Source organism: Manis pentadactyla, chromosome 16, assembly GCF_030020395.1.
Source record: "Manis pentadactyla isolate mManPen7 chromosome 16, mManPen7.hap1, whole genome shotgun sequence".
NCBI classification, from domain to species: Eukaryota; Metazoa; Chordata; class Mammalia; order Pholidota; family Manidae; genus Manis; species Manis pentadactyla.
In genome coordinates this window covers 9,589,668-9,607,562 of record NC_080034.1, presented here as the reverse complement: position 1 = coordinate 9,607,562, position 17,895 = coordinate 9,589,668, and the positions used below count along the sequence as shown (strand labels likewise).

At 40.3% G+C, this 17,895-nt stretch overlaps 1 protein-coding gene across 1 annotated transcript in view; it reads left to right on the top strand.

The window, feature by feature from the left end:
* The window catches only part of COL19A1 (collagen type XIX alpha 1 chain), a 285,300-nt gene that overhangs the window by 224,865 nt on the left and 42,540 nt on the right, over positions 1–17,895 (top strand). The window contains exons 28-39 of the mRNA XM_036916243.2: positions 1,323–1,358; positions 1,465–1,518; positions 1,622–1,675; positions 3,030–3,071; positions 6,602–6,706; positions 6,789–6,842; positions 7,107–7,160; positions 12,006–12,059; positions 13,466–13,519; positions 15,745–15,789; positions 17,682–17,732; positions 17,824–17,868. Coding sequence (XP_036772138.2) covers positions 1,323–1,358; positions 1,465–1,518; positions 1,622–1,675; positions 3,030–3,071; positions 6,602–6,706; positions 6,789–6,842; positions 7,107–7,160; positions 12,006–12,059; positions 13,466–13,519; positions 15,745–15,789; positions 17,682–17,732; positions 17,824–17,868 — 648 coding nt within the window. The remainder of the gene's footprint in view (positions 1–1,322; positions 1,359–1,464; positions 1,519–1,621; positions 1,676–3,029; positions 3,072–6,601; positions 6,707–6,788; positions 6,843–7,106; positions 7,161–12,005; positions 12,060–13,465; positions 13,520–15,744; positions 15,790–17,681; positions 17,733–17,823; positions 17,869–17,895) is intronic.

The window sequence follows — 17,895 nt, the reverse complement described above, 5'->3', positions numbered from 1 at the left end:
ACAGCCACTTATTGTACATACACTGATTCTGGGTTAGAAGCAGTTGTTTAACGCTTTGCTCCTCTATTTTATAGATTTAAAAATACAAATGAATGTAAAATTACAAGAATGCCTGATATTAGGTGATCATATATTATGTTTGTTTTTGACTAGAATGAAATATACGTTAATATTTAAAATGAATGGAGTACATATAAATGAGATCCCTAAACGATATCTTCACAAGAAAGAATAGGAGGTGTTTTTCACAGTTAAGACAAGGAATGGGCAGGTTTTTTACATACTTTAGCTATAAGGACAGCCTGATAATTAAGAGCACTTTATGCGTACTTGTTGACTAAATAGTGGTAAGAAAGAAAACTATTTACTGTGAAAAAACGTAAAAGATTCTGGGACAAGAAAAGTGGAAAGAAATGCTTACTCTAATGATATTAATTCGGGAAATCGGCCTTGTAATGAAGTTATCATGAAAGCTAAAAGGTGTGAAGAGGGAATGGCTATGTTGTGTGGGTGTTTGATTTTCCAGGGCAAGAATATAAAAGACCATTGGAGATGGTAAAAAAAAAAGTATATTGGGAAGTTATTAGGTGTGTGAGCAAGGTGGAAGCCAAACAAAACAACAACAAAAAGAAAACCTTTACACAGTATAAACAGAAAGGGAGCAAAAAGTAGCTTTGATAATAACAGTGATGTATTTATTTTTAAAAATAGGAAAGGAACCATTACTGAAGTCAGCCGCTGGGAAACCAGCTCTTTGCTGGCTTGCCAATTCCTGGTTTAGTGTCCACGCTTACGTCACAGGCACAGAGCTGGGGTCACTAGGTTCACCAATAATCCCCCAGCCTCGTTTTAGTTACCCCCAATTCCAATTTGATAAAATAGAAAAGGATAACTGATGGGTGTTTTACTCCCTACACCTGTGACTGGTTCCAGCAATTTCATAAAAAAGAGAAATGAGGCAGAGAGGGACGCAGCAAGGAAAGGCCGCCCTAAGCCAGGTGCCCCGAGCACAGCCAGTTGCTGAACAGATAGTCATTAGACTTGGAGTCTGTGCTCTCGTGGAGGGACAGGCCAGATGGTACTCAGGAGGCATCCCAGACATCTGAGCGAAACCACACTTGTGTTTCTAGCAATGGGCGTCTGCCTAAGTGTTTACTGTCCCCAAAAGTCTTGGCTGGCTTGGCAGAGCATTTTCAGGGTGTGCATGGTGGCAAGTCCTGTTGCTCCACTCAGGAAATCACAATACTTCGCCCTTAATCACACTTGGATAACTTATGGACATTCCTGGTGGAATTCTGATAATTGGACCTCATTCTCCTCAGGGCCCCCAAGGACCAGCTGGAGCGCCAGGTATGCAGGTAAGCTACTTAACCAAGTTATTTGGCACAGCAAATCCAGCTTGCTTACTTGGGGGAGATTACTGAAAGCTTGTCCTCGTAAGTGACTCATCTCCCCCTCTCCCAGGGTCCTCGAGGTCTCCCTGGATTGCCAGGAGCTCCGGGCACTCCAGGGACTGAGGTAAGGACCAGTTTTGCCTTCTCCTCCCCACATCCTCCACCCCCATTTTAATCTGCACCCATGCCACTGTGCAAAGACTTGAAGGTGATGCTTCTGTTTTCAGGGACCCCCAGGAAGGGATGGAAAGCCAGGTCTGCCAGGCCCCCCAGGTGACCCGGTATGTCATAAGACAGTTTCTGCTTTGTCTGTCTTTAATGCACCCAGAAGCCAAACAGCCTACCAAGCAAATGTGGCTGTCCAGACTAACTGCAAGGCTCAGTGACTGCTTGGTGATTTTGTTTATCCCCATTATTTTGCAGAGGGGAAATAATTAAAGCTGTGTCAGCATCTTTTTATGTGTGGCGAACACTTATTTCCTAAGGGTATAATGCAGCTGTACAATTTTGCCCCTGGCTGATCCTTGGCATATCATGTCTCAATCCCATGGAAAATGGAGTTAAAAATATATAGCCACAATTTCTGTTCTTTCTAATGCTAGTGGCTAAATGAATTTCATTTTTCTAAATGAAAGTTTGCAGATAAGTTAGCTACAGCGTGATACATATTCTTTGATTCTGTGGCTTTAAAAGGCTGAAAAGCTTCAATTACAAAAACTGGCTTGTATAGGCTCTTAAAAAATGGGTTTAGGAACTAAATGTGTGTTTCAAAGTTTGATTTTAGGTTAAACCTTGCTTTGAGCAACAGTGAAATCCCTTTAAATCGCTTCAGACTCGGCAGTTATAATTTGAGAGGCCATATGGTACATGACATTGTATTAAGAGTTCTGTGTAATAAAACCAAAATCTGGCCTCTCAGTTCTAAAACTCACAAATTTTTCTCCCTCCCACACTCGTTGGGCTTTATAAACTGTGTGCAGAGGCATAGTTTGGCCTTAATTTAGCTCCACCATGGAGTGAATCATGTGTGCATCATCTGGGAATCTTGAGAAGTGTTACCTGGGTTTACAGTGTCTCTTTGACATTTTAACACATGAGTCCAAAACTCCCCTCAGCATCTATTTGGCCATCCTTTAAGCCACCATAGGGCTCTTCTGAACTTCAGTGAGAAAAGACCTTAGGGCAAACCCATCTTGTACTTCTCTTATTTCTCAACAGCCTGATAATTTGCTTGGCAGGGGGGTGATTTCCTTTTAATAAATGATTTACCTTTATGTATTATTTAAAACCACTTGCACATTAGGTTGGCAGAAAGGTTACAGTGTCATAAAATCTGAAATAGAGATGCAAAATCAAAACAATGCAATGTGTGTGTTTGTGTATTCATCATAGTAGAGAAATAATGACTATTTCTCAAATACCAGTATGATTCTGTCAGTGCCATGTGTCCATTTCTTGACAGAAACATTATGTTAAGCCGACCATTCTAATAGTGATGTTCTTAGAAGCCCCATGGCAAATCTCAAGCAACACGGTCTTTCAAGGAAAATTATCACATTGTATTATGTGTTTGTATTGTATTGTGTGCATGTATATGTACAAATACATGTATTTGTTTTTTCCCCTGAACCACAGATTGCACTTCCTCTCTTGGGAGACATCGGTGTCTTGCTCAAGGTACTCCGTTGCTATGTAAGAAATTATGTGTTAGTTTCTAGGAAAAATCCAAAAGGAAATCTTCACCAGAAATTGAGTTAATTTTGTAGCCTGAACTAAAATTCAATTTTTAAATAGCAGAACATCCTTTTAGAAAAATGAACCCATATCTTTGTGAATCCTGTACTGCATATATTAATCCTTCCTCTCTCGTCTTCTTTACCTCCCTCTCATTTTGGGTGTCGAGGAGCTGAGGTGGGGAGATGGTAGCTTTGAGATGAGCTGCAGGGAAGGAATAGTGTCCTTAGCTCACCATTGTGAAACCTAATACTTCTCACTGTGTCTGCCCTGGCCAGTCCCAGGAAGAAAAGCAGTGGTGTTCAATAAACGGCTAACTTGCAAGGCTGTGTTTTGATGTCATGGGCGTTTACAAAATGAGCTACAAAATTCCAAAGCCACAATTTCCCTAACACCTGTTACTCTACTAAATAAAAACTAACTCTACCTATTATGCATCCCATAGGGAATAAGTCTTGCTACCATTTCTTCTCTAATACTTCCCTGTATTTTATTTGTAAAACAGACAGGAGAGAATGATAATAGGATAGTTACAAGATTGTGTATTCACATGTTTATTTGTGGTACGCTAAGATTAGGTGAACCCAGAGTGTTCATTTACTCAAACCTTATGTGTCTTATGTCGATGTATGAATGGACAGTATATATGTGTATACACACACATGCATATAAATACACGCACCGTTGGGCTATATGTGTGTATATGTGATTTATTTTATATTCCTTGCATATAGCCCAACAGTTTGAGCAGTAACTTACATAGTAGTATACAGGTAGGAATATTTGTTAAACTGAATTCAAAAGACTCAAGAATTCTAGTATATGTATTTGTTAGGTGATTAAAGTTTTGAGACTAGATATATAAATATAAATGTAGATATGAATATAAATATAACATTATATTAGAGGGACTTTTAAGACCTGCAAAAGCCAACATTTTCTTATAAGTCAGAAAGGAATACTTATGGGTGCTTCAGGAAGAGCTTATATTCACTGAGCTACAATTCTATGCCAGGCAATATGCTGCCTTACTTGCATCATCTCACTTAATCTTCACAATAATCCCATGAGCTGAGGCTGCGATAGTATCTCCAGTCTGTAGATGAGAGACTGAAGTTCTGAGCAGTTAAGCAACTTGCGTGGCATTGCAAAGCTAGTGTGTTATTAACATAGGAACACAGGTCCTCCGACATTGTCCTAGGTTCGTTTATAAGGGCAGTAGTGTAGGAAATGATCGGACTATAAGAGTTACACCATTTCAGAATCAGTAGGGTTCTTTAAGGGTCAGAAACGCATACACTTAAACAGACATGACTATCCTGAGAGAATATGGCATGGCTCACAGGGTAGACAAGAAGCCTGAACAGCTGTGACTAGGAGAAAAGCCAGGCTCCAGGGTCTCAGGGCGGAAGATTGACAGCTTCACCAGGGCAGCATCCCTGTAATGTCCTGTGTCCACATCCTCTCGCTGAGATCTGAGACGCAGAGGAGCTTCCTGCTGAGAGCTGGGCAGGACACTCGACTGATAGTCCCCAAAAACCATATTCAGTAGAAGGAGGAAGCATGTAGTTCCCCAAAGCAAAGTCTAAAAACAGGGGTTTAGATTGGGGATTGGATCTACTAGGCCAACCTAATAATGTAATTTTTAATACTGATCCTGTTACCCAACACGTTAACTCTCTCTCCCTGTCTTGAGTCTTTAGAAAACTTGATCATCCTGCTTTCTGTTATCAAAAATATCTTTAAAGTGTGACAAGGGACTGACACAATCCCAGGCCCAAATGATATCCCTTCAAAGACCTTCCTGTAGGTTGATCTGTGAGTCAAACCCTCTTTGAACAACACTGTGCATTGGCCAATAGCTTACGCATCTTTGTTCTCTCCATAAGAAAATCTTAAGATGTTTTTTCAAGAACCTTAATGAAATCCACCTTCCCTTACTTTACCATTACGATAACCCTAACCTAAAGAAAACAAGGTCAGTCTGACATGACTCTAAGAAAATTCTATGGGCTCCTAATGACTGACAACTTTTTTAATGAGAAAACAATCAGTTGAGCAAGCCATTCTAAAATGTTGCTATATGTTGATATGCCATATGTATTTGTCTACAGATACAAAAATTCATTTTCTTCATACTTATTGAAATATGGAAACCTTTTTGGTTATCTTAGTCCTCAGGCTTCTCTCTCTCTCTCTCTCTGCATAGTTTTTCAGATTCTTCAGATATCCTAAGCTGCGTTTCTACAATTATATATATGTATTTCTTAACTCCTCTACCAACACAGTAGCTCTGTGAAAAGATCCTGGTGGTAAAATTAGTTTGGGATCCATTGCACACACCAGCCGCCTTTTCTGCATCCCAGCTCTAAGGGGCACCGCTGTGAAGAGTGTGCTCTTTAACCCAGCGTTTTTTAGACAAAGTGCCTCAGAACCTTTTCAATACCACACAAAATTAGTCTTCCAAGGAGCCTATTTTTGGATCAGACTTAGCTGGTATTCCATGGGGCAAAAACGCTGAACTTGAATAGCTATGGGCTTTCAACTAACTTCTCAGCTCCCCTTCCTGTCTACAGCTTCTTTCCTTTGGGGAAAAGGATGGAAGAACAGAGGCTTATATTGTCCCACCCATCTGTCAACTGTTAAAATTAAACTGTCTCCCCTATTCAGTGGTCCCTATTCTATGCCTTTCCTGATCATATTCTTATTCTAACAATTTATTTTAAAATGAGCTTTTAGAGAGCTTTTCACACACAGTTTTTCTTTAGCAGTGTGATAAGAAGTTTATCTTGTGAGCCAGACACTTAAATTCAAGCTTTTCCAGATCAGCTAAAGGTTCCAGAGAAGGTGACGGAAAGGGGATTCTATTAGATTTCCTGTCTGCACTTGGATTTGAAGTCAAGTCCAAGTCACTCAAGCAATTATTTTTCATATGAGTGCCTCCCCTGACAAATAAAATGTCAGTAAACTGTGTATGGGGTTCTCCAACTAATTTTGTTCTCAAAACAAGAAATTCTTCTTCCCCAGCTTTTTGCCCCTTGCTTTCTTTTTCATGTCTGCTGCTGTTGGTTGTATGAGCTCTGTAATCTTCTGGTTATTCCAAACTTTATTACCGCCTCCCTTTTAAAACACGCTGCTAAGCTTTTGAAACTCTGGCTGTGTTCTTGACTTAAGCATCATTTCCTTATTTATTTGGGATTTTCCATTTAAATATCACCATAGATGCTTTTTTTTTTAATTGAAGCTCACCAATATAATCAATAGGTAGCACTGACTAGTGTCATACGTAGTTTTTAATCTCACAACGGGTAGTCTTTTCGGGCTGGATAAACTCAGTGTCTGAGAGTAGTTAGTGCCCTAAGACGCACAGGTTCTCTGAGGAAGGTTCAGACAGGACCTCAAATCTGCTCAAACCTTGCTTTTATAGACTACTTTGCTGCATCTTTCAGTGACCTTATGTTTATATTCACTAGAACTTCTGTGGCAACTGCCAAGCCAGTGTCCCCGGGCTGAAGAGCAGCAAAGGAGAGGAAGGTGGCGCTGGCGAGCCTGGGGAGCGTGATTCCAGCGCCCGGAAGGTGAGGAGGGAGCCGAGGGGTGGCGGCCCCGGGGGGTCACCCGTGGCGCCTCCCTCACGTCGGTCACTGCTCTGTCCTCTAGGGCGACGCGGGGCCGCGGGGCCCTCCGGGAACCCCAGGCAGAGAGGGACCCAAGGTACGTCGTCTCTCCTCCATCCTCCGGGCTACGTGCGTTCAGTTCAGCGTGAAACAAGGAAATCCGCTTTAAAATACACTACTTTTTATAAACATATTCCGGAAAGGTGGTGTAAAAGCCATTTGCAAATGTCATGTATCTGTTGCCTGACTCTGTCTAAATCACATCCCTGAATTGCACGCCCCAAGTGGGAAGGGATCTTGTCATTGTTCCGAAAGATGACAAAATGACCGAGTGCACTCGCCGAACTTACTGTCTTTTTAGGGAAGCAAAGGAGAGCGCGGCTACCCGGGGATACCTGGGGACAGAGGCGACGAGGTAAGAGACGCCTCTCCCATAACGTGGCCCTCCTATCCATCTTTCTGTGACTCAGCACAGGAAGAACACTGGTTTTTCTGCAGCTCGTGTGTAGTGCTAGACCAAATTAAAACAAGACTTCAGTGTTTTCCAAAGGTTCACACATTTTAAATAATATATTGATGTTTATTACCGGCGGTCTGGTTTTTGAAACAGGAAAATTAAGGCACAAAGTGAACATGTCAGTTACTATGTTTCTGTTTTCTTGTAGCAGATAAAAAGTCCAGTTCTCTCAAGGTAAAAACAAGGAGAGAAATATTGAAAAGAAGTCCAGCGTGGCTGGGAGGGGAGGCTTAGTGATGGAACAACCAGCCTAGGGCTCAGGGCAGCTCCGCTGAACTGCCCTGGGACGCCACTCCCACTCAGTCTCAGGGCCTTTGCTTTGTCTGTGTCTCTGCTCACCTTTCAAACTCTGGGAAGAAAATATATAATTAAAAGGATCTGATTGGACTAATTCAGATCCGCTGCCATCTAAGGTTCAAAGTCAAATGTGTTTTGAGGCAATGGTATAATTTCCTGACTCTAAGCCATGGTGATGATCAGGAAAGCGTCCTTTTCTGCATGATTCACATTAACTCTTAGAAAAACCAATTAGGATGATGAATTGTTGTTAGTTTAAACAGTTTTGATACTAATAATTCTTAATGAAAGTAAGTAAGCCATCTGGCTTATATTAACCTTGATGTTAGGGCAGGAAATTGTAATGTATAAAGGAGATCTACTCTTTGAGTGGGCATTATATTTAAAGAGTATGTTACAAATTACCATCATGTGTTATTGTTTTTAATATTGATTCTATTCTAGAAAATTGTGTAGATTAGCTTGGTGTTTTTCCAAGTTAAAAATTCAACAAAGAGATATAACGTTTATTTTTATCCATAAATAAAACAGTTAAGGCATTTTATTTTCAAAATAAGTTATTGAGCTTTGCTTCTTCTTGCTCCACAGAAAGTTTCACTCAAGTTCAAGTACAATATCTGATTTTATAGTCTAATAGCTTTTATGGCCTCAATTTAAGAAGTAGGCTTTAAAAGCAATTGAGAAGGTAATAACAAAAGATCAGGAAATAATTGGAATTCAGGTGTTTTATAAATGACTCCAAGTTAAATTTATTGGAAGTAAGTTTTTATTGATCCTGCAGGATATCTTGCTCTCCTGGTGAACTGAAGCCTACAGTTACTGTTGCCCCAGGATTTCTTTGTGCTCTTTCTGAAGTAGGGAGTCTCTCCGTATCCATGGGGATACATTCTAAGAACCCCGGTGGATACCTGAAACTGAGGATAGTAACAAAAAAAAACCATATAGATACTGTGTTTCTTCCTATTCATACATACCTATAATAAAGTTTAATTTGTAAATTAGACACAGTAAGAGATTAACAAGAATAATAGAAGAGAACAATGACAACAAATTGTTATAAAAGTTATGTGAATGTGGTCTCTCTCTTTCTCAAAATATCTTATTGGACTGTCCCCACTGTTCCTGTGATGATGTGAGATGATAAGATGCCTGTGTGATGAGATGACATGAGGTGAATGACGTAGGCATGGTGACCGAGCTGTAGATGACTGCTGACCTCCTGACATGTCAGAAGGAGGGTCAGCTGCTCCAGACTGCTGTGGACCATGGCTAACTGAAACCACAAGGGTTAAACCACAGATAAGGGGGGACCACTGTACACCTTACTGATTCTTTCACACTATATACACAAAATTTTGCACAAGACCCTTATTATATGGGGAATCCCAGCAAATTCAGAAGGAGATTCTCTTCAATTACTTGAATAATGTGAATAAACCTGAAGTAATACACTAGCTCAGTTGGGTCTTTGGTGGGGGACACATGGTAGTGGATGTCATCTTGATTTCTACTAGGACTCAGAGGCTACCTGAAATTATAATTTATTGATTTGAGTAAATGAAATTTTGACTAAGAACATACTCCCAACTGGCCAATAAACTATATTTTAATATATACATAATATCTAATCATACAAAATCTCAAATGTCCTACTCTTAGTGGAAATGATATAGAGGGACATCCCATCTCTTTGAGGACTTTTAAATACTATGTCCTCAGTTTAATTATTTGGGAACTAAGAGGAACTGCCTGTTCATTACTCTTAGAAAAGTGACATCTTCTACATTTTTTGTAACTGTTTCACACTCAACAAAGCAACTTATAAGACACTGAGCAAGATTCACCTCTCATAGAGTGAATTCTTGCTTGGAATGCAGGTCTTCCTTTATCATTTCAGGAAAATAATTGATAAATAGGACATGAAAAAAGACTGTGAGCCATAAATTATAACAGTGAAAAAATAAATATTCTTGATAGCAACTGAGCTAGGGCTTTCAAATCAAAATATGAGAGCAGAGAAAAACTTAACTCTAGTGATCCCTGAATGTGTCTATGCAATAACTTTTAATTTGTATTTTAGTTTGGCACTATATGCTAAATTGCCTGTCCTGCTCTTTAATATGTATCTGTCTTCTTTAATGACCAGCTTGTCTTCTAAAATTATTTTACTGCCCTTTATGCAACCATAGTAACTTTTACACTTACTACAAAACTTCAGCTTCTTCAGAGAAAGACTGCTGAGAGTGATATTTTTTTATTTATAGACTGAGGTTTATTTTAAAGTTTAATGTGGTTATCAAAGGTTAATGAGTCCCAAGCTTATAAATTAGACTACCTAAAGACTCACTCAGCATTCTTTAGACTGATTCAGTGTTGGAGACCAAAAGTAGCAAAAAAAAAAAAATACGTATGTATATGTGTATCTTACACATGTACATATAGAGACAATTTTATGGAAATGTGGGTATTCAGAAATAAAGCAGTTTATGAGATCACAATTATAATCTACAGACATTTAGAGGTGCTATTCCTGAAGGAAATTTGTTTTCTTTCCACTTATAAACCACAAACATGTTAATGGTGGGGAAATAAAAAGACTCAATACAACAGGGTGTGCACTGTCCACATATATGCATATGTGCTTGCACACAACACACACACAGCACTGCCAATGAGGATGTCGTCTTGAAGAAATAATACATCCCCATTCCTTAACACCAGCATACTAAAATTTTACCCAAGACCTATTACATGAGGAATTTCAGCATATTCAAGATTCTTTTCAGTGTTTCTTCATATTATATCACACGAAAAATCCTAAAGTAGCATATGATTCCATTTGGCATTAGAGGCACAGGCCTGGCAGAGCTCGGTCCTTGATCCCATTGATGCACAGAACCTCGATCCTCTAGCTCCTTGGTTCTATAGAACCCTTGTAAATAAATATGTAGTAATTTTACCATTGGTCACATCACCTAATATTTATAATGTGTATAAAAGTGCACATTTCATCACAGTAAAAGGCAAAGGAATTTTATTACAACAGTGAATCCTCTGGCAATAGAAAATGACTTACCCAATGAAGACAATTAAATCCGAAAAGAGTGGAACCCTTGAGTCTAGACCTTGATACATAGTATGGTTATCTGAAATAACAAGAGTATATAAAAGTACCTAAATTGTTCTGATCATAGAAGTCATCTGAGTCCATTATGGAAACTTTGGGAAATACACAAAAGCAGAAAAACATAAAAGTTATCCTTAATGCACTGCTCAGGGGGGGGATTGTTGATCATAATAATATTATGGTTCACAACCCCTCATCTATAATTCCAAAGCTCAAAAGCCTCTGAAAACCCTAGAAAGTTTTTCCAAGTTTGCAGCAAATTCATTAGGCAGCGAAATCTGACTTGAACTTATGAAGCTGGTCTACATATCCTATTTGGTGAGAATATCATATGTTTAGCTACAGAAATAGTTGTGTTTGTTAGAGGGTCCCACATGCCACTGGGAGCCTTACAGAAAATCCAGTATTATCACTGTGCTATCTTTGTAAAAAATCTGAAAATTCAGTATTCTGAAATACATCTGACAGCAATATTTCCTGATAAGGCACTGAGAACCTCTGTCATTCTCTTCTGTTATGAGATGCATTTACCATTTCTTAATAATTTGGACCTTACTCTATGTAACATTTTGCAAACTTTATTTTTCCATGTTACCCAATAGTTTGCTGAACATGATTTTAATCATTGCAAACTATTTCATATTATGGATTTTATGTAACTTAACAAATATTCTGTTGTTGGCACACTTGGTAAAGGAACAAGACTAATTACACAAGTTACCAGTTAATCTTGCCAGTTCTTCCTTGAATATATAAATGTAGCAGCATTTCTACCCTATCCAGTATATTTAGCATTATTATACGAATCCAAGGAGGAGAGGGAGGGGATAGCCATTCACTTTTATGCCTAAGCCATTAAATGGGGCTCTAAATTTAAATTCACTGGTGAGCCAGATTTCGTGTTATAATGAATTGGCCAACTAAACTAAATATTATATCATAAAACATATTCCATTCTTCCACAAGCTGAATGAAGCATTAGCGTTATCATGTATTTCATTGATGGCATTCTGCCAGTCTGAAATTTGTATTTCCATGCTTTAGCTGTGCAGGATTCTCAGTGATGCTATTGTTAATGGGGTGGCTCTATGAGATCAGAAATGCTCTATGAATTACCAAACACATTAAGTTATGTTTGTTACAGATTCCATGTCATGGCATTTTGGCTCGCCATACTTATCTTTGAAAATGGACATATATCATGTTTCTCTATTAACCAACGGAGATGTTTAACTTTCAATTGTGAAAATAGTTGATGAACTAAAATGCCTCATTTCCAATGATGTAATAGATTTTATGACAGAGACTATCTCTTTCAGGGTCTTCAAGGAATTCCAGGCACTCCAGGCGCTCCAGGCCCAACTGGACCGCCCGTAAGTATTTGCTAACACAGTCCTGCTCCCAGTTCACACCTGCTGGGATGATGCTAGTTGAACTAATACTCCACTGCCTTTTGCTCTCTGTGCCTCAGTGTAGACGGCCCAGCTGCTCCTAGAGAGGCAGCAGCCAGCACCCCAGGTTTTCAGGTCGCGTTACATAAGGTCGCTCAGGATCACACAGACTTGGCATCCGAATTCTGCCAGACCAGAAAGCAGTCTATATTAATCTGGTCTATTTGAACAGAAGTGGCATGTAAAAGCGCATTTTACTTTTTAGTTATAATTTTTGGGCATTAACCTTCAGAAGCAATTTTCAGATGGTTGCACCATTACCTTCTTAAGCTCCAGAAACTAAGAATTTATTTTCTAGAGGGAAAAATGGCTCAAGAATTCTGAGATTCAGTTTGTTTTTATTCCTATCATGAATTTAAATGCCCTCCACTTTAACCAGCACTCTTTTTTTTTTTTCTGCTCCTCAAACAACATCAAGGCATTTGTATCTTTGGTTAGACTGTTGTCCTAAGACACAATCCCTTTTTCTTTCCCACCTGCTAAACCTAACCTCTCGTTAAAGTGGAGCTCAAGTCTAGGGCTGCCAGTTAAAATACGGGACAGCAGTTCAGTTTGAATTTCATATAAACAAATGATTTTTAGCATTAAGTTTGTCCCAAATAGTATATCTTTATTTGCTAAATGTAGCCATCCAACTCAAGTCTCAATTCTCCAGCTCTTCCCATCTTAAAATTCCTAAGCAAATGGTATTTACCACACAAACAGAAGTGGAATCATATTCTTTAATGTTTTGAATCATAGGTTCCTCACAATTAAAATGTTATCATTTATGCTTTCACCACAGTTATGTAGAACAAACCTGGTTTTAAACTGTAGACTGAAACTAAAAGCTAAGAGAGTTGTGAAAGGAACTATGAAAATTATAGCTAAATCTAGTCTCAAAGAAAAATTAACATTAAATTTTATTTTCCACTGGTAAAATGCAGATCTTGTAACTTAATATGCACATTGTTAATTATGCTGTATCCTGAAGTATTTAAAATGTTGATCGCTACCAACATTATAGCTCATTTAGGTAGGCATCACGTTATGTAAATTGCCATTTAAACAGTAAGGCTAAATTCCTGAATGTATCAAAGGTTCCAATTGAAGGCATTAAACGTGGTCCACCAAGGTCAAAAAGCCACCACACATACACATTTTACCCTTGCAAGAGTTTATCAGCAGGATACAGCTGCTGAATCCGCCTGAAGAACTGTAAGCTTGTAGGACTGATTTAATTAGGATCCAATGACCTTCAAAATGTATCAGTCTTACCAAGCCACTTCCAGTACCCCATGGCCATTCCGTTGTTGTTCCTGTAACAAACTTAGTTTTGTGTTTTACAGGGTTTGTTGGGAAGAACTGGACATCCTGGTCCTGCGGGTGCAAAGGGTGACAAGGTACAGAGGCGAAGCCTGGCTTATGCCCAGACTGGGGCTTGGGGTGGGGGCAGGGCGGGGTCACTTACAGAGAGGGCGGTAAAGTCATGCCGGACCTGAGAGGAACAATGTCAGGGGATAGGTGTTCTGGTAGGGGGCTCGGAAGGACCTGGGCCCCCAAACTGGTCTGAACACAGGAGATGTGCTCCTAGAGGAAAGGGTGAACAGGACTCTGGTGCCATAGAGCAAAAGTCCAGTCTGGATTCAGGAGACTGGGCACCCAGCTATGGAGAAGGATGGTGGGGAGGCCTCCTGAGGCGGGGCAGGTTAAGGTAGTTTGCGCCGGGGGGTTCCAGCCGCAGGTGCCAAGATTTCAGACAACTTGGTGGCCATCAGGACCAGGATCCCAATAACCACAGGGCTTGCTGAGAAAATCTAAGTTCTGTCCTTTCACGGTTATAGGGGAAATTCACTAAGAAACCAAGATAACTTGTTTCCTGTGGAGTCTAGTCGATTGGACAAATGGGTGACTGTGGCAAAAAGAGAGGACCAGCAGCCCGGGAGTCTCAGACAGAAAGACCACAGGGCTTCCTACGTTTACCCAATTTAGGATCTATGTTGGCCCCACAGTGTGAGTCCAGACAGAGCCACCAAATGGTTAGAATAAGACTAGCTACTCAGATTAGGAAAGTAAGAATCAAGAGTCCACAGGGGCCACTCAAGTGGCTTCCATGCCAAAATGACCAAAATGGGTCATAATTGCATCAAGAAGAAAAGGAGTCCCCTAAAATTTGAAAAGAAACCACGTGCTCTTTCTAGATAGTCTCAGCACATTTTTCCCCTGACAGTATCCCAGGCTCCTTCCACAACCCTTTTTTCTTTGTTCTCTATGGAAATTATTCAATCAGAGATTTGCCTTTTGAAGTTAAGGGGAATTCCACACTGAGATGAGCTTTGGGGCACGACTGAGGATGAAAATAGGACTTTTTTGTGCCAGGAAAAAAAAGTCTTTTCAATAGGCACACATTTTTCCTTGTTTGTTGTTCTCTCATAGTCCACGAGAACTGTGACATAATTCTCTGAAAGACACTGCCAACAGTCAGCAGAATATGATATGTCTTAGAGAGAGAGCCACCATCAAAGCAGTTTGGGAGAAGATACAATATACTCGTTGTCACTTGTTCTCAGGCAGATACATGGCAAGAGAAACATTATAATTCATTTTTATTGATAAAGATACAAGCAAAAGGTTTTTGCAGTACTTTATTTTGTTACTGGAAAAAAAATGGGAATATTGGAATGAAATTCTTCATCAGTTACAGAAATAAACTTAAATCCCTCAATTATTGGGCATTGTAAGAATTTTACTCTCTCTGGACTCTTTTTTAATTTACTGTTTCTTGCCATTGCCCCTGATAGTGAGGCTATTATTCTAAAAGAAAAGCACACTTATGGAAGAACTGCTTAAAGGCACTGAAGGTACCACGGTGCCTCTGCTTATTATGGACCAGTAAGCATTCTGTCTATAAAAATAAAAACTGAAATCCATTTTTCAAGTTTCAACTTGAATTCCTGCATCATGAATTCCATTTTCAGTCTGCTTCTCCTGCAAGCAGGATGTCTGAGGCTGTTTAAATCATACAGAACATTGCCCCTAAACAGTGTTGCACCACAGTCCCTTTTGTTCTGTGGACCTGACTGACTTGGTTGTAAGTTCTAATATTAATTGAAGAAGTGAAAGAAGTTTCTCCTCCTGCGGACACAACACAAGTTGTGATTCTTCTGGTCAAATTCTATAGAATCTACAGAATGGGAACCAGCAGAGGAAGGTGGTGGAGGTGAGGCTAAAAGTGAGGGGCTGACCCAGAGGGCCCCCCCACCCCCCACCCCCTGCTTGCAGGGACTCTGCCCTGCTCCCCTACCTGGGGAGAGGTCTCCAGGCTGCACTTGAAGTCCGGGACTCAATCTGGGTTGTTCTAGCTCCTTCTAAAAATAAGCTCTATCCCTGGGCCTCCCACAGTGAGAATCTGAATGGGTATGAGAAAAGGCATTTACTTTTCCTGTGGTCGAGAAATGTGTTCCCCCAGGCAAAGGACAACACCAAGCTAACTAAGGCTTTGCATGGCTGAAACAAAACGACAGGTCATGCTGATTTCAGGATACGACTCTCTAAGCAAGCACAGCCTTGTTCACGACCTGGGGTACAAATGTCTAAGCCACTAATTTCGGTCTATAATCCCATGCAGGGCAGCGAGGGCCCCCCCGGGAGACCTGGACCACCTGGACCACCTGTGAGTTATTTCTATTTTAAAGCTGAAATTCATGTGTCTACTTAAGACTTTTATAACTACAAGGTCAGATTACATTTAGGTGTTTTCAAGGATAAATTGTCTGAGTTTCGTGTATAATTTGATAGCCAGTGTAGCCTTGGGGAAACCCGATTTTCCCCTGCAGCTGAGCCCCAGTGCACGGTGCTCAGATTCGCATCCTGCCGGCCTCGCTGCTGTGGACGCAGACCGGGGTGTGTGCCCCGAATCTCCACTTCCTGCCTGGGGGACCCTGGGGAAGTCAATGAGCTTCATGCACAGAGAAACAGAGGGGCTTTTAAAAATATCCCTTCCAGCAATATGAATTGGTACAAACTTTGGTAGGATGCTATATGTGTTCATTACCATCCATGATGTCTGAGATGCAAGGAAATTCTGTTTAGGTAGCGCTTAGTGAATAAAACGTTCAGAGGCCATTGCTGCTTTTATTCCTGATGGAGACGGATGCACACCCTGCATCTCAGCTGCGAGCGGCCTCTCGCTGCAGCAAGTGTGCCCTCGTGTGGGGCCACGCGCACATCACAGCAGAGCTTCCGTAGCAATAGTTGAAGAAGCCAGACTCACCTGAGAAGGGGCAGAATTCATTTGACTTTCTGAAAACAAGAACGATGTTATCAGTCTGCGCCCAGTCACACGCTTTACACACGTAAATGAAGAGATTTGCAATGTTTCCCTAAACCAGTTCATCCCATTCACTTTCCTTCTCTCTTGACCAGAAAGCGGGGCAGAAAGCATTTGCGGCTCAGATCCTAAAAGCCACTCCCTCCCCAGTGGACAGGAGCAGCTAAATAGAATGAACTCATGAAAGGGACCTATATTTTACAACAAGCTTGAGAAATCTTCCTCTTCCCCCTGAATCCTCCAAAACCATTGATTCTTCAAGGTAGATTACATGTTGTCTTTCCTGGGAGACTTCCGGGAATCTGACAGAAGCACCCCTCATCTCCCAGGGCGCAGCCTTAAAAGAGCAGACATTCAGCAGTTATCAAATGAAAGAGTGAAATAATGAAGGAGTAAGTGACTGGGGCGTTCCTCCTCCCGTCACTAGTGCTTTGAAGATGCGTGAACATCGTGTTCTCTGAGCACCACGGGCCACCATTACCCAAAATCCACGCAGTGATTTACTTCTTCAGTTTTGCAACTGAAATGTTAAGGTCACAAAAAGGGAAATGCAGATTATTGATTCTATGGGAATTTTTTTTTTTACGGATAAGAGCTCCTAACTAAAATTTTCATATGCACGATTTTCCTGAGCGCCAAAATGTGTGATGCTGGGACTTTCCATTCACGGGTCAGTATTAGGAAGTTCTTGTTCCCAATTGTTCTAAAGAATATGCATTTGTAGAAACATCCACACAGAGCTGTGAGTAACATTATCTCCCCCATTTACCTTAATTTCCTCTTTTCTATGAAGAGACTATAGAAAAAAATTACCTTTCAGTAACCAAATTACTCCCTGTCCACATCTTCATCAGCACTACCGTGTCACAGCCTGCAGGGCAGTGGGCTGTAAACAGTTAGCATAAATTGGCAATTCAGAAACTGAATTTTAATGAGCAAATAATATTTTCCTCTGAATGCATTAGTGTCTCCTCTGTCAAACCCAAACATCAATCACACCCCCTGAAAGTGGCCCTCTGCTCCTGGAGTCATTCAAGGCTCCTTTTCATTTTTTTTCCCCCTATATTTGCTACATTTGAAAAGCCAAAAATGGAGACACTGTATTATCTTACTTACAGTATTAAGCTCACTTTCTAAAATGAAATAGGGAAAATTTCATTTGGTTAAAAGATGAAAGGCAGAGATGCTAACTATTAACTTCAAAGAATAATTCTATATCTCATTTCTTTCCTAAGGGTGTACCATTCAATGAAAGAAACGGAATGAGCAGTTTGTATAAAATCCAGGTATTTACTTCTGTAATTATGTAAAACCACTTTCCAGTGGTGGATTACTATAAATTCTTCTCACCTTTTCCTTTCTTCTGTTTTCCTGCAGGGAGGTGTGAATGTTCCCAGCTATCCAGGGCCGCCTGGACCCCCTGTGAGTACAGTTGTTTATCACAATGCA